This window comes from Nerophis ophidion, linkage group LG16, assembly GCF_033978795.1.
Source record: "Nerophis ophidion isolate RoL-2023_Sa linkage group LG16, RoL_Noph_v1.0, whole genome shotgun sequence".
NCBI classification, from domain to species: Eukaryota; Metazoa; Chordata; class Actinopteri; order Syngnathiformes; family Syngnathidae; genus Nerophis; species Nerophis ophidion.
Window position 1 is genome coordinate 38,882,253 of NC_084626.1, and position 13,091 is coordinate 38,895,343.

The 13,091-nt window shown below is 41.8% G+C and overlaps 1 protein-coding gene across 12 annotated transcripts in view; it reads left to right on the forward strand.

The window, feature by feature from the left end:
* The window catches only part of LOC133535388 (calcium-dependent secretion activator 1), a 195,931-nt gene that overhangs the window by 72,961 nt on the left and 109,879 nt on the right, over nt 1–13,091 (forward strand). For all 12 annotated transcript variants that reach the window (XM_061875200.1, XM_061875191.1, XM_061875195.1 and 9 more), the window contains exon 3: nt 6,854–7,186. In XM_061875200.1, coding sequence (XP_061731184.1) covers nt 6,854–7,186 — 333 coding nt within the window. The remainder of the gene's footprint in view (nt 1–6,853; nt 7,187–13,091) is intronic.

Genomic DNA, 13,091 nt, shown 5'->3' on the forward strand with positions numbered 1-13,091 from the left:
GTCCCAGTACAGATTTTTTGGTACCGACACCGGTTAGAGTGAAAAGGTGATTTGGTCATCAGCCATCCATCCATCCATCCATCTTCTTCCGCTTATCCGAGATCGGGTCGCGGGGGCAACAGCCTAAGCAGGGGAGCCCACACTTCCCTGTCCCCAGCCACTTCGTCTAGCTCTTCCCGGGGGATCCCGGGGCGTTCCCAGGTCAGCCGGTAGACATAGTGTTCCCAACATGTCCTGGGTCTTCCCAGTAGCCTCCTACCGGTTGGACGTGCCCTAAACACCTCCCTAGGAAGGCGTTCGGGTGGCATCCCGACCAGATGCCCGAACCACCTCATCTGGCTTCTCTCGATGTGGAGGAGCAGCAGCTTTACTTTGAGCTCCTCCTGGATGACAGAGCTTCTCACCCTATCTCTAAGATAGAGCCCCGCCACCCGGTGGAGGAAACTCATTTCGGCCGCTTGTACCCGTGATCTTATCCTTTCGGTCATGACCCGAAGCTCATGACCATAGGTGAGGATGGGATCGTAGATCGACCGGTAAATTGAGAGCTTTGCCCTCCGGCTCAGCTCCTTCTTCACCACAACGGATCGATACAACGTCCGCATTACTGAAGACGCCGCACCGATCCACCTGTCAATCTCTTGAGCCACTCTTCCCTCACTCGTTAACAAGACTCCTAGGTACTTGAACTCCTCCACTTGGGGTTAGGGTTAGGGTTAGTTGGTCATCAGCATCATAGTAAACTCTCATAAGTCCACCATGTATCAATTAGGGGTGTCCTGATCCCCTATTGATATGAGATATTGGTCCGATATCAGCAGAAAAAACAGTTTCAGATTATAACAGACTACGGCTAACATCTAGCACATTAGCCCTTATTAGCGCATATTAGAGTCGATTAGAAAACCTGTGCAACAAAGCGTCGTCATTTATATCCTCATCACAGAGGTGGCTAGCAAAAAGTATAAAGTATTAGCTAAATTATGTCCATAGCCAGTACAAAGTTGCTACGGCTTTCTTACTCTTGCCTCCATGGCAGCAAAGATACTACGTATACTACAGCACGGGTCACCAATGCGGTGCCCGCGGGCACCAGGTCGCCCATAAGGACCAGATGATTCGCCCGCTGGCCTGTTCTAAAAATAGCTCAAATAGCACCACTTACCAGTGAGCTGCCTCTATTTTTTTCATTTTATTTATTTACTAGCAAGCTGGTCTCGCTTTGCTCGACATTTTTAATTCTAAGAGAGACAAAACTCAAATAGAATTTGAAAATCCAAGAACATATTTTAAAGACTTGGTCTTCACTTGTTTAAATAAATTCATGAATTTTTTTACTTTGCTTCTTTTAACTTTCAGAAAGACAATTTTAGACAAGAAATACAACCTTAAAAATGATTTTAGGATTTTTAAACACATATACCTTTTTACCTTTTAAATTCCTTCCTCTTCTTTCCTGACAATTTAAATCAATCAATCAATCAATCAATGTTTATTTATATAGCCCCAAATCACAAATGTCTCAAAGGACTGCACAAATCATTACGACTACAACATCCTCGGAAGAACCCACAAAAGGGCAAGGAAAACTCACACCCAGTGGGCAGAGAGAATTCACATCCAGTGGGACGCCAGTGACAATGCTGACTATGAGAAACCTTGGAGAGGACCTCAGATGTGGGCAACCCCCCCTCTCTAGGGGACCGAAAGCAATGGATGTCGAGCGGGTCTAACATGATACTGTGAAAGTTCAATCCATAGTGGCTCCAACACAGCCGCGAGAGTTCAGTTCAAGCGGATCCAAGACAGCAGCGAGAGTCCCGTCCACAGGAAACCCTCTCAAGCGGATCAGCAGCGTAGAGACGTCCCCAACCGATACAGGCGAGCGGTCCATCCTGGGTCCCGACGAGCGGTCCATCCTGGGTCTCGACTCTGGACAGCCAGTACTTCATCCATGGTCATCGGACCGGACCCCCTCCACAAGGGGGGGGGGGGACATAGGAGAAAGAAAAGAAGCGGCAGATCAACTGGTCTAAAAAGGAGGTCTATTTAAAGGCTAGAGTATAAAGATGAGTTTTAAGGTGAGACTTAAATGCTTCTACTGAGGTAGCATCTCGAACTGTTACCGGGAGGGCATTTCAGAGTACTGGAGCCCGAACGGAAAACGCTCTATAGCCCGCAGACTTTTTTTTTTGATTAAGATGATCAGTGTATTCACAAAGATAAATATCATTAATTACTAATAATAACATAGAGTTAAAGGTAAATTGAGCAAATTGGCTATTTCTGGCAATTTATTTAAGTGTGTATCAAACTGGTAGCCCTTCGCATTAATCAGTACCCAAGAAGTAGCTCTTGGTTTCAAAAAGGTTGGTGACCCCTGTACTACAGCAATAATCAAATTACAGCAGTCATTTCCATTAGTGTTTTCTAATGTTGTGACAGGTGAAGGAATGCATGTTTGGTTCTGTATAGCATGTATTTACTCCAAGATATTTTGTAGCAATAGTAGTATACTATTGTAAAAACATACACAAGCCACTAACTTGGGGTAGACTGCTGTACTGCAGTGCACCTGCACACTCAAGAACTGCGCTGACTTGAGCTCCAACACTGAGGTCTGAATTTAAGTCTCCCGTTCGAGGTGGCCCATTTTTGGACCGCAAGCGCCCCTCGGGAGGGTAGCCCAATAACGGTACTCAGTTGTAATACACTTTTGTACCTACTCAGTGGCCTAGTGGTTAGAGTGTCCGGCCTGAGATCGGTAGGTTGTGAGTTCAAACCCCGGCCGAGTCATACCAAAGACTATAAAAATGGGACCTATTACCTCCCTGCTTGGCACTCAGCGTTAAGGGTTGGAATTGGGGGTTAAATCACCATAAATGATTCCCGGGGGGTGAGCAAGGGTGATGGGTCAAATGCAGAGAATAATTTTGCCACACTTAGTGTGTGTGTGACAATCATTGGTACTTAAACTTTTAACTTTTAACTTTTTCCACAACTTGTGGCAGAAATGACAATATCAAACAAAGAGAAGAAGTCAGGATTTGAAGGCATGGAGAACTTTTTTAAGTGCAAAAATCATGACTAAAGTGGTGAAGCTGTATTTTCATTTGCACTTACATTGTATTGACAGTTTATTGAAGGAAATAGCACAGCGTAATTGTATGTACATTTATTTAAGTCCCTTTTTTTTCAGAATATGTGGTTAGTATTTATTTTAGTAATCAGTTTGACCTAAGCCTTGTTAATAATCTTTGTGATTAACACATGCTTTCATATCATTTGACAAGATTTATCCTGTTAAAATATAAATAATTTAGACATAATTATTGAATACGATTCAAATCAAAAGGAAGATTACTAATTCAGTGTTAATATTTGAGTAAGTCTCGGCCGGGTTCCTCTGTTGTAGAAAAGTTGGATCCCGAGGTCAAAAAGGTTAGGAAACAACATTACTTTAAAACATATTAAAGGGGAACTGTACTTTTTTTCTTCATCATATACAATCCTTTTCTTTGTTTTATTTGTATTCTAACTTGTAAATACATGCTCACAACAGTCATCTTACAATGGCGAAAATGGGATTATAAAGCATCTATAAAGACATCCAAAAACTCCATCAACTTCAATCAATGTGTTATATACATGCTGTAAGTATATGAGTATAAGTATATATCTAAGAGTCGACTTGGATCGGAGGCTCATTTTCCCCCCGGAGATCGCAACGACCACCCTCCGTCCAGACCTCGTCCTATGGTCTAAGACCTGCCAGCTTGTCTACATCATTGAACTGACAGTTCCGTGGGAGGATGCCATTGAAGAAGCGTATTAGCGCACGAAGGTGTGGTACCCCCACCTAGCAGCTGAGGCAGAGGACAGAGGCTGGAGGGTAAGGGTGCGCACAGTGGAGGTGGGCTGTAGGGACTTGGTAGCCAGCACAACAGCGAAGGGGGCCGGCTCACAGACAGGCCATTAAAGAGCTGGCCAACACCGCAGAGAGGACGAGCCATTGGCTGTGGTTGAAGAGAGGCGACACCAGCTGGGCTGCTAAGGTTAACACCTAATGGGACACACACACCCAGGGATTTGATCACCCTAGGGTGGGCCCTTCCTCGGCAGAGGGTGTCTTGTGGTAATCCAGGCCGAAACACCCTGTGACGCTGGGGCACACAACTGAAGATGTGTCCCAATGGTGGAAAAGCCTCCCAGCAGTGTCACCTAGGTATGCGGTCAGGTGCAAGCCTGGCTCAGGGAGGAGGATGCCCCTACCATGCAGAGTGCCCAGAAATTGTACCAATTAGTCCTTTCAACATATTCTAATGTACTAAAAGTAATATAATAATAATAATAATAACGTGTATTTTACGTATTTTAAGCATATGGCGGCGGCACATTGATTTCACACACAACTACTACTATTCATGGCAGACTTTAAAAGAGCCAAAAATGACCACTTTAGGTCAAATGATGATCCAGAGCTTTATATTTTTGAGCCTGAATATAAGGAGGATGAGCTGCAAGTTCTGGTTGCTGATTGAGGAGCAGATCCAACAAACATCACCAAAAAAGAAATACAAAGTACGAACATAATAAAACAATCACTTACTGTACAATGTCTGTTCTCACTGGGATGCTGTTTGAAGGGATGTTCATATCTTCCTGTTTAAAAAAACGAATAAATCAGGTAAAAAAAAAAAAAGTGTGCGCAAAACAAGCGTCCTTTTGTGTCTTTTTCACCAGCTCTGTGTATAAGTTGATCACGGTGCACCTGAAATAAGTTTATTGTTGTTAGCGCTTATGATAACAATACTCGGTTAATATTCAGGTCAAATCTTTCAAAATGGAGTATTGTTGGCGGATTGTGGATGTTTTTCTTTGAGGGCTTTATAGGCGCAATAGATGACTCCCTTTAGCTGAATTGTCAGCCACCTCATACTTGCCATAAATTACACATTTCAATGCATTAGGAAAAGAAAAACACTTATAGACTGTGAATGATACAGACAATTCCAAGAAAGTGCAGTTCCCCTTTGAGACAGATCTATTTTTAATGAGGTCTTTATTTTAAAACATAAATGTGGTGATCAACCTGTTGTGTTTTACTTCATAAAACAACTTGTTCGTGATTGTTTAAGAGATGTCTTATATTTACTAAGTCACACCACTCTAACAAGAAAATACACTTTGACAAAAGTGATAAAACATCAAATAACGCCAGTGGTTGTTGCAAAGGATACAACCAATTACTTTAGCCAGCCTTTCCTACATCTTTATTGTGAGGGTGATTTAGTACACGACTTTAAACTAGAGCTTTTATTTCAGCTCAGCTCTGCTATGTGTTTTTTTTTTACAGTAATTTGTATTCTAGGAAGTTTGGGTTTTACATTTTTGCTAATTTTGAGCTGTGGAAGTTTGAGAAATTACCATTACCTTCTTGCTCGGCGTCTTCGGAAACACAATTGACAGCAAAATCACTATAAGGCAACTGTAAGCTTAAAGACGTAAATGGTTTAAGTCCGCAAGAATAAGGAATTTGTGATTGGTAATGATATATCTATGGTTTCTCACTTCTATTTTTAAGTACATTTTGAAGGGAACTGTACTTTTTGGGGATTTTACCCATCATTCATAATCCTTATGTGAAAAAAGAACACACATTTGTCTTTTCTGCTCGTTCTAAATAGCAAAACAAACAAACTGCTTGCAACAGATGGCAAACAATGCAGGTAATTGGGATTGACCTATTTTTCCAATAAAACTCTCTGAAAAATATAAAAAAACACCAACAAGGTTTTATAAACATGCTGTAAGTATATATGTAAATAGTGGTAACAGGCACGTTAATGATAACTTGTAATATTTGCATTATGTTATATTTAGCCATTTTGTAGGGTAACTGCACTTTTTTTTAGCACTTTAACCTACCGTTTACAATCATTATTAAAGACATAAAGGTGGATGGCAATTTTTTTTTTTTGCATTCAAAATATTAAATAAATGCAATCAAAAGTCTGCTGACAAGGGAGCCTATGGGAGCCGCGCATTTCCGCCTACATCCAAACACCGTCATTGAGGTTTTATATACAGTACATGATGTAAGGGTTAGCTATTTGCTTTTTTATCATAGTTGCTTGTCAGCCACAGAAAATGTTTTCATTGTTTCTCTGATGCTGCGCTGTCAGGCTGTCATTGTTGATGAGCTTGCTGGCATGAAAAGCTAGAACCACTAGATTTGTATTGTTGTAGATTAGGGGTCCCCAGACTACGGCCTGTGGGCCAGATCAAACCCACAGGACGTACCAAGTTAGAAATAAACAAATTAAGTAAAACAATGATATAATCATTCCATCATAATCATGCTTTTGATGCAGCTGCCCATATATGCTGTAGAGATTTACTTTATGAAAGAGAAGTGTGGGATTATACCTACTGTTAGGCGCAAAGGAAAGAAAGAAAGAAAAATATAAAAAAAAGACAGATGGGCAAATTGTGAGGAAAAGGGGTGGACAAGACAAAAAAAAAAAAATATATATATATATATATATGTATATATATATATATATATATATGTGTACAAACAATGTAGATAAAAATGGATAAAAATACATAGATAAATGGATAGATAGCCAAGCCCCTGGACAAATTATTTCAACCAAAGTTTGGAGACCCCTGTTGTAGACCGTCACAATGTATCCCACCAAACATCAGCATAGTAATGCCAATTTTGTACTGAAATTTTTTTTTTTTAATTTTCCTGAAGGAACTCTCCTGAAGGAATCAATAAAGTACTATCTAATTCTATTTATTGGTAACCACTTTGCATTCTTATGTCCCGTCTCTCACAACAAAGGTGTTCCTAAAGAGCGACCGCGTGGCTAAAATGGTCCAGAGCGGAGGCTTCTCGGCGAGCGACTTCAGGGATGTGTTCAAGAGGCACATCGAGAAGCGCGTGCGGAGCCTCCCGGAGATCGACGGCCTAAGCAAGGAGACGGTGCTCAGCTCCTGGATGGCCAAGTTCGACACCATCTACCGCGGCGACGAGGATCCACGCAAGGCCCAGCAGCGCATGACAGCCAGCGCTGCCTCTGAGCTCATCCTGAGCAAGGACCAGCTGTACGAGATGTTCCAGAATATCCTCGGCATTAAAAAGTTTGAGCACCAGCTGCTTTACCAAGCTTGTCAGGTACGCAAGATTTCAGTACAAAAACATCCTTTATGCTCATTAAACACACCGAAGGTGTCGGGCGACCCCATTTTAATACGACTGCCAACTAGGGCTGCAACTAATGACTAGCCAGCAATTATCTTAGCAATTAGTCTACTAATCGGATTATGAATTGTACAAATAATCACTGGCTCTAATTTAACCATCTGCTTTTAAATCCGCTTGAGATATTTTAGGCATGTGTAAACTAACAAAGATGACAACTTCATTTAGAAATATTTATTTATACTGTAGTTGTGATGCTCAATAGGCTGTTACATAAAACCAAATAACTATTACATTTTGGTCCATTTAAAAGCAAAGATGGGCCCACTGCTGACAAAAACTAATATTTTTTCATGAAAACAAAGGACAGTAAAAATAGCAGCAATAAAAACACACAACAATAACTTCACAACTTCCTTAAAAAAACAAGAAAATTGTGATAATGTGTTTAAAAAGTAGCACACATGTATAATATGGCTTATTGATCAACTCCTGACATTGGATATTTATTGTGTTATAATATCAGCCGTGGTATCTTGTGTGTGTGTGTGTGTGTGATTGACATTTGTTATTGTGCCAATGCTGCTTCACACCTGACGTTCCTGACAAATAAAAAAGTACTTGAATAAATATAGACAAAGTTTAACTGGCATACTTTGGCTAAAATGATACAAACCCCGTTTCCATATGAGTTGGGAAATTGTGTTGGATGTAAATATAAACGGAATACTATGATTTGCAAATCCTTTTCAGCTCATATTCAATTGAATGCACTACAAAGACAAGATATTTGATGTTCAAACTCATAAACTTTATTTTTTTTTCGCAGATAATAATTAACTTAGAATTTCATGGCTGCAACATGTGCCAAAGTAGTTGGGAAAGGGCATGTTCACCACTGTGTTACATCACCTTTTCTTTTAACAACACTCAATAAACGTTTGGGAACTGAGGAAACTAATTATTGAAGCTTTGAAAGTGGAATTCTTTCCCATTCTTGTTTTATGTAAAGTTTCAGTCGTTCAACAGTCCGGGGTCTCCGCAGTCGTATTTTACACTTCATAATGCCCCACACATTTTCGATGGGAGACAGGTCTGGACTGCAGGCGGGTCAGAAAAGTACCCGCACTCTTTTTTTACTAAGCCACGCTGTTGTAACACGTGCTGAATGTGGCTTGGCATTGTCTTGCTGAAATAAGCAGGGGCGTCCATGAAAAAGACGGCGCTTCGATGGCAACATATGTTGTTCCAAAACCGGTATGTACCTTTCAGCATTAATGGTGCCTTCACAGATGTGTAAGTTACCAATGGCTTGGGCACTAATGCACCCCCATACCATCACAGATGCTGGCTTTTGAACTTTGCGTCGATAACAGTCTGGATGGTTTGCTTCCCCTTTAATCCGGATGACACAATGTCGAATATTTAAAAAAAAAAACAATTTGAAATGTGGACTCGTCAGATCACCACTTTGCATCAGTCGATCTTAGATGATCTCGGGCCAAGAGAAGCCGGCGGCATTTGTGGATGTTGGTGATAAACGGCTGTCGCTCTGCATAGTAGAGCTTTAACTTGCACTTACAGATGTAGCGGCCAACTGTATTTAGTGACAGTGGTTTTCTGAAGTGTTCCTGAGCCCATGCGGTGATATCCTTTAGAGATTGATGTCGGTTTTTGATACAGTGTCGTCTGAGGGATCGAAAGTCACGGTCATTCAATGTCGGTTTCCGGCCATGCCGCTTACGTGTAGTGATTTCTCCAGATTCTCTGAATGTTTTGATGATATTATGGACTGTAGATGTTGAAATCCCTAAATTCCTTGCAAATGACTTTGAGAAATGTTATTCTTAAACTGTTTGACTATTTACTCACACAGTTGTGGACAAAGGGGTGTACCTCGCCCCATCCTTTCTTGTGAAAGACTGAGCATTTTTTGGGAAGCTGTTTTTATACCTAATCATGGCACCCACCTGTTCCCAATTAGCCTGCACACGTGTGGGATGTTCCAAATAAGTGTTTGATGAGCATTCCTCAACTTTATCAGTAATTATTGCCACCTTTCCCAACTTCTTTGTCACGTGTTGCTGGCATGAAATTCTGAAGTTACTGATTGTTTGCAAAAAAAAAAAAGTTTATCAGTTTGAACATCAAATATGTTGTCTTTGTAGCATATTCAACTGAGTATGGGTTGAAAATGATTTGCAAATCATTGTATTCCGTTTATATTTACATCTAACACAATTTCCCAACTCCTATGGAAATGGGGTTTGTAGTTAAATCTATTTTTCACTCAACTTTGTCTCACAGTTGTCAGCTAACTACAAGTTAAAAAGCCAACTATATTACTGAGTTGAGATTGCATATTGCAGATGTGTGACATCTTGCATCTGCTTTAAATGCTCCCGTATCACAGATGTACTGCCATGAAAAACAAGGTCCACTTTGCAAAATGAACTAGGCATGTTTTAACAAGATTAAAATACTCTAAAAGTTAGTGGATGCATCCATGAGGTGACATTGTCTAAAAGTGTTGTTTGGCGGCGTTAAAAATGGGCTCAACGGGCTTCATTAGCTGCATGTTTGTAATGTGAGACATTTTCATGGCCTCCATGGTGAGGCCTTTGAAGATGCTCAACCTACTTTGGATGATCCACACGCACAGTTGATGGGATGAGGTCACAACTTTGCATCCATAGCCTCTGGTGAGTAACACCACTGCAGGGCCAGTGAGCAGCACACAGAATTTACCACAGCTTCATGTTGGCTGTCAATAAATCAAAAATTTGCATAAAAAACAATTGGTTTCCAGATGCTTACCGCAGCTGTTTTAGGCACCACTTCTTATTCCATTTTGCAGCCGTGATGAATATATTAGACGTGTCTAATGGTGACTTTCAGCATCTCCTCAGTAAGCAAAGCCACTATCAATTGAGCTCAATGATCAAATCCTCACGAGGCGGCAAACCCGCCTCACGGCTGCTGGAATTTAATGACACATTTTGGGGGTTTGTATGCGATTCACAGACTATGTTTTTTTTTACCCCATTTGGGATTTATATTTTTTTGCAAGCGTAATGAATATTTCTGCAGAATGCAGGAAGTGACTAATGGACTGATTACTGACCACCACCACCAGAATCATGTGTTCCATCTGTAACTGACAGCACCACTATAGGCAACCAACACATACACAATCACGCACACACACAATATACACACGCGCACACATACACCTTTATTAGTTACATTTGCACAATGAAAAGATCACATCCGTCCAAACATCCATTTTCTACCGCTGGTCCCTATACCAATATTTTGTATTCATTTGCTTATAACATTGTCCCTATTAACTAAACAAGGACTGGCCAAAATACGGCATGCAGGCCATGTGCGGCCTGCCGGGGTCTTCCATTTGGCCCGCGAGACGTCAATAAGGAACCTGGCCAAAAGACAATTCAATTCAGTTTGAAAGTCAATTTTTACTATGCTTAGTCACCATCCTGTGGGCAACATGAGTAATTCAGGTCTATGACCACTTATGCTTTGAAAGAAACTTAAGTGCAGGATATATGTATATGACCCAATGCAATCAACCTTCTCTAGTCATGGTGCAAAAGAAAAATCAAACCAACACAAAATGGCAACAAACATCCTCCATATAACACAATACAACAACCCTTCCATCCATTTTCTACTGCTTATTCCCTTTGGGGTTGCGGGGAGGCGCTGGTGCCTATCTCAGATACAATCACCTCATCACAGGGCCAACACAGATAGACAGACAACATTCACACTCACATTCACACATTAGTTGCCAATCAACCTATTCCCAGGTGCGTGTCTTTGGAGGTGGGAGGAAGCCGGAGTACCCAGAGGGAACTCATGCAGTCACGGGGAGGACATGCAAACTCCACACAGAAAGATCCCGAGCCTGGGATTGAACCCAGGACTACTCTGGACCTTCGTATTATGAGGCAGACGCACTAACCCCTCCTTCACCGTGCTGCCCCAATACAACAACATTTGTGGGTATTATAAAAAAAAAAAAACGGCCCATAAAACTTTATCAGAATTCAATCCATTACAAAGCATGATGATAAAACACTTCCTCCACACAATGTTTGGCACATTTTAGCTGCTTGATATTTCTGAAGGCTTCACGGTGGAAGAGGGGTTAGTGGGTCTGCCTCACAATACGAAGGTCCTGAGTAGTCCTGGGTTCAATCCCGGGATCTTTCTGTGTGGAATTTGCATGTTCTCCCCATGAATGCGTGGGTTCCCTCTGGGTACTCCGGCTTCCTCCCACTTCCAAAGACATCCACCTGGGGATAGGTTGATTGGCAACACTAAATTGGCCCTAGTGTGTGAATGTGAGTGTGAATGTGTTGGCCCTGCGATGAGGTGGAGACTTGTCCAGGGTGTACGCTGCCTTCCGCCCGATTGTAGCTGAGATAGGCACCAGCGCCCCCCGCCGCCCCAAAGGGAATGAGCGGTAGGAAATGGATGGATGGATGGATATTTCTGAATGATTACAAAACTTTACGAAGGTTATCACGGAACTTAACAAGGTAGGAGTCCGATTTTCACACCAATTATATATCCATTATATTATTATAATATGTATACACACACACACACACACACACACACACACACACACACACACACACACACACACACACACACACACACACACACACACACACACACACACACACACACACTAAATCAGGTCTATACATAGTACAGATCCTTCCACTCCTGTTTCCAATCACCTCTCAGTTTGCCATCTAATCCATTGTTGTGCACATCAAAACGCTTGTGGCCTCGCTGTCCGTTGCTAACGTCCGTCATTGTTCTGGGAGGCTGACATCAGTCCAGCTGTTGATCTCCTGCCTCTGTTCGCCTCGACTGGGCGCCTTCATGACCCAGCATGCTCTCAGCTTAGCTATCAGGCCAGGAACGCACATTTTAGCCACTCTCATTAGCAGTGAGATTGCCTGTCCGACTATGTTACGCCTGTAGGCGCGCTGACAACGATGCCCTTTTAGTTGTTGTGGCTGTGCAAAAATTGGGGTGCTGAGGGATAAGCAGCGAGTGCCCAACCACCAGCTCGACCTCCTGCGTCACTTCCACCTGCTGCCATGCAGAATTATACTGTTTTTTGCAGAGCCGTGTTGCCACAATACACCAACTCCTCATTTATTACTATATTCCCCAAGTACAGTGTATCAAATGTTACGTATCTGAGTGTGCCTATTTTAACTCTTCTACCTCTCACATCTACCTACTGGTTTGTTCTGGTAGCGGTGAAGAGGAAGAGCAGACTCTTAGCTGAGTCTGGGCACTTATTTTGACTCGCCGGTTGTATTGACAAAAAAATGGGGGCCAGTGTCTGTGTGTATATGTGTGTATATATATATGTGTGTATATATATATATATATATATATATATATATATATATATATATATCCATCCATCCATTTCCTACCGCTTGTCCCCTAAGGGGTCTCGGGGGGTGCTGGAGCCTATCTCAGCTGTTGTCGGGCAAAAGGCAGGGTACACCCTGGGCAAGTCACCACCCCATCGCAAGGCCAACACAGACAGACAGACATAATTTTCAATCACATTCACACACTAGGGAACATTTAATGTTGCCAATCAACCTATCCCCAGGCGCATGTCTTTGGCAGTGGGAGGAAGCCGGAGTACCCGGAGAGAATCCACGCAGTCACGGGAAGAACATGCAAATTCCACACAGAAATATCCAGAGCCGGGGATTGAACTCTACACTACTATATATATATATATATATATATATATATATATATATACATATATAGATATATATATATATTAAATTGGCCCTAGTGTGTG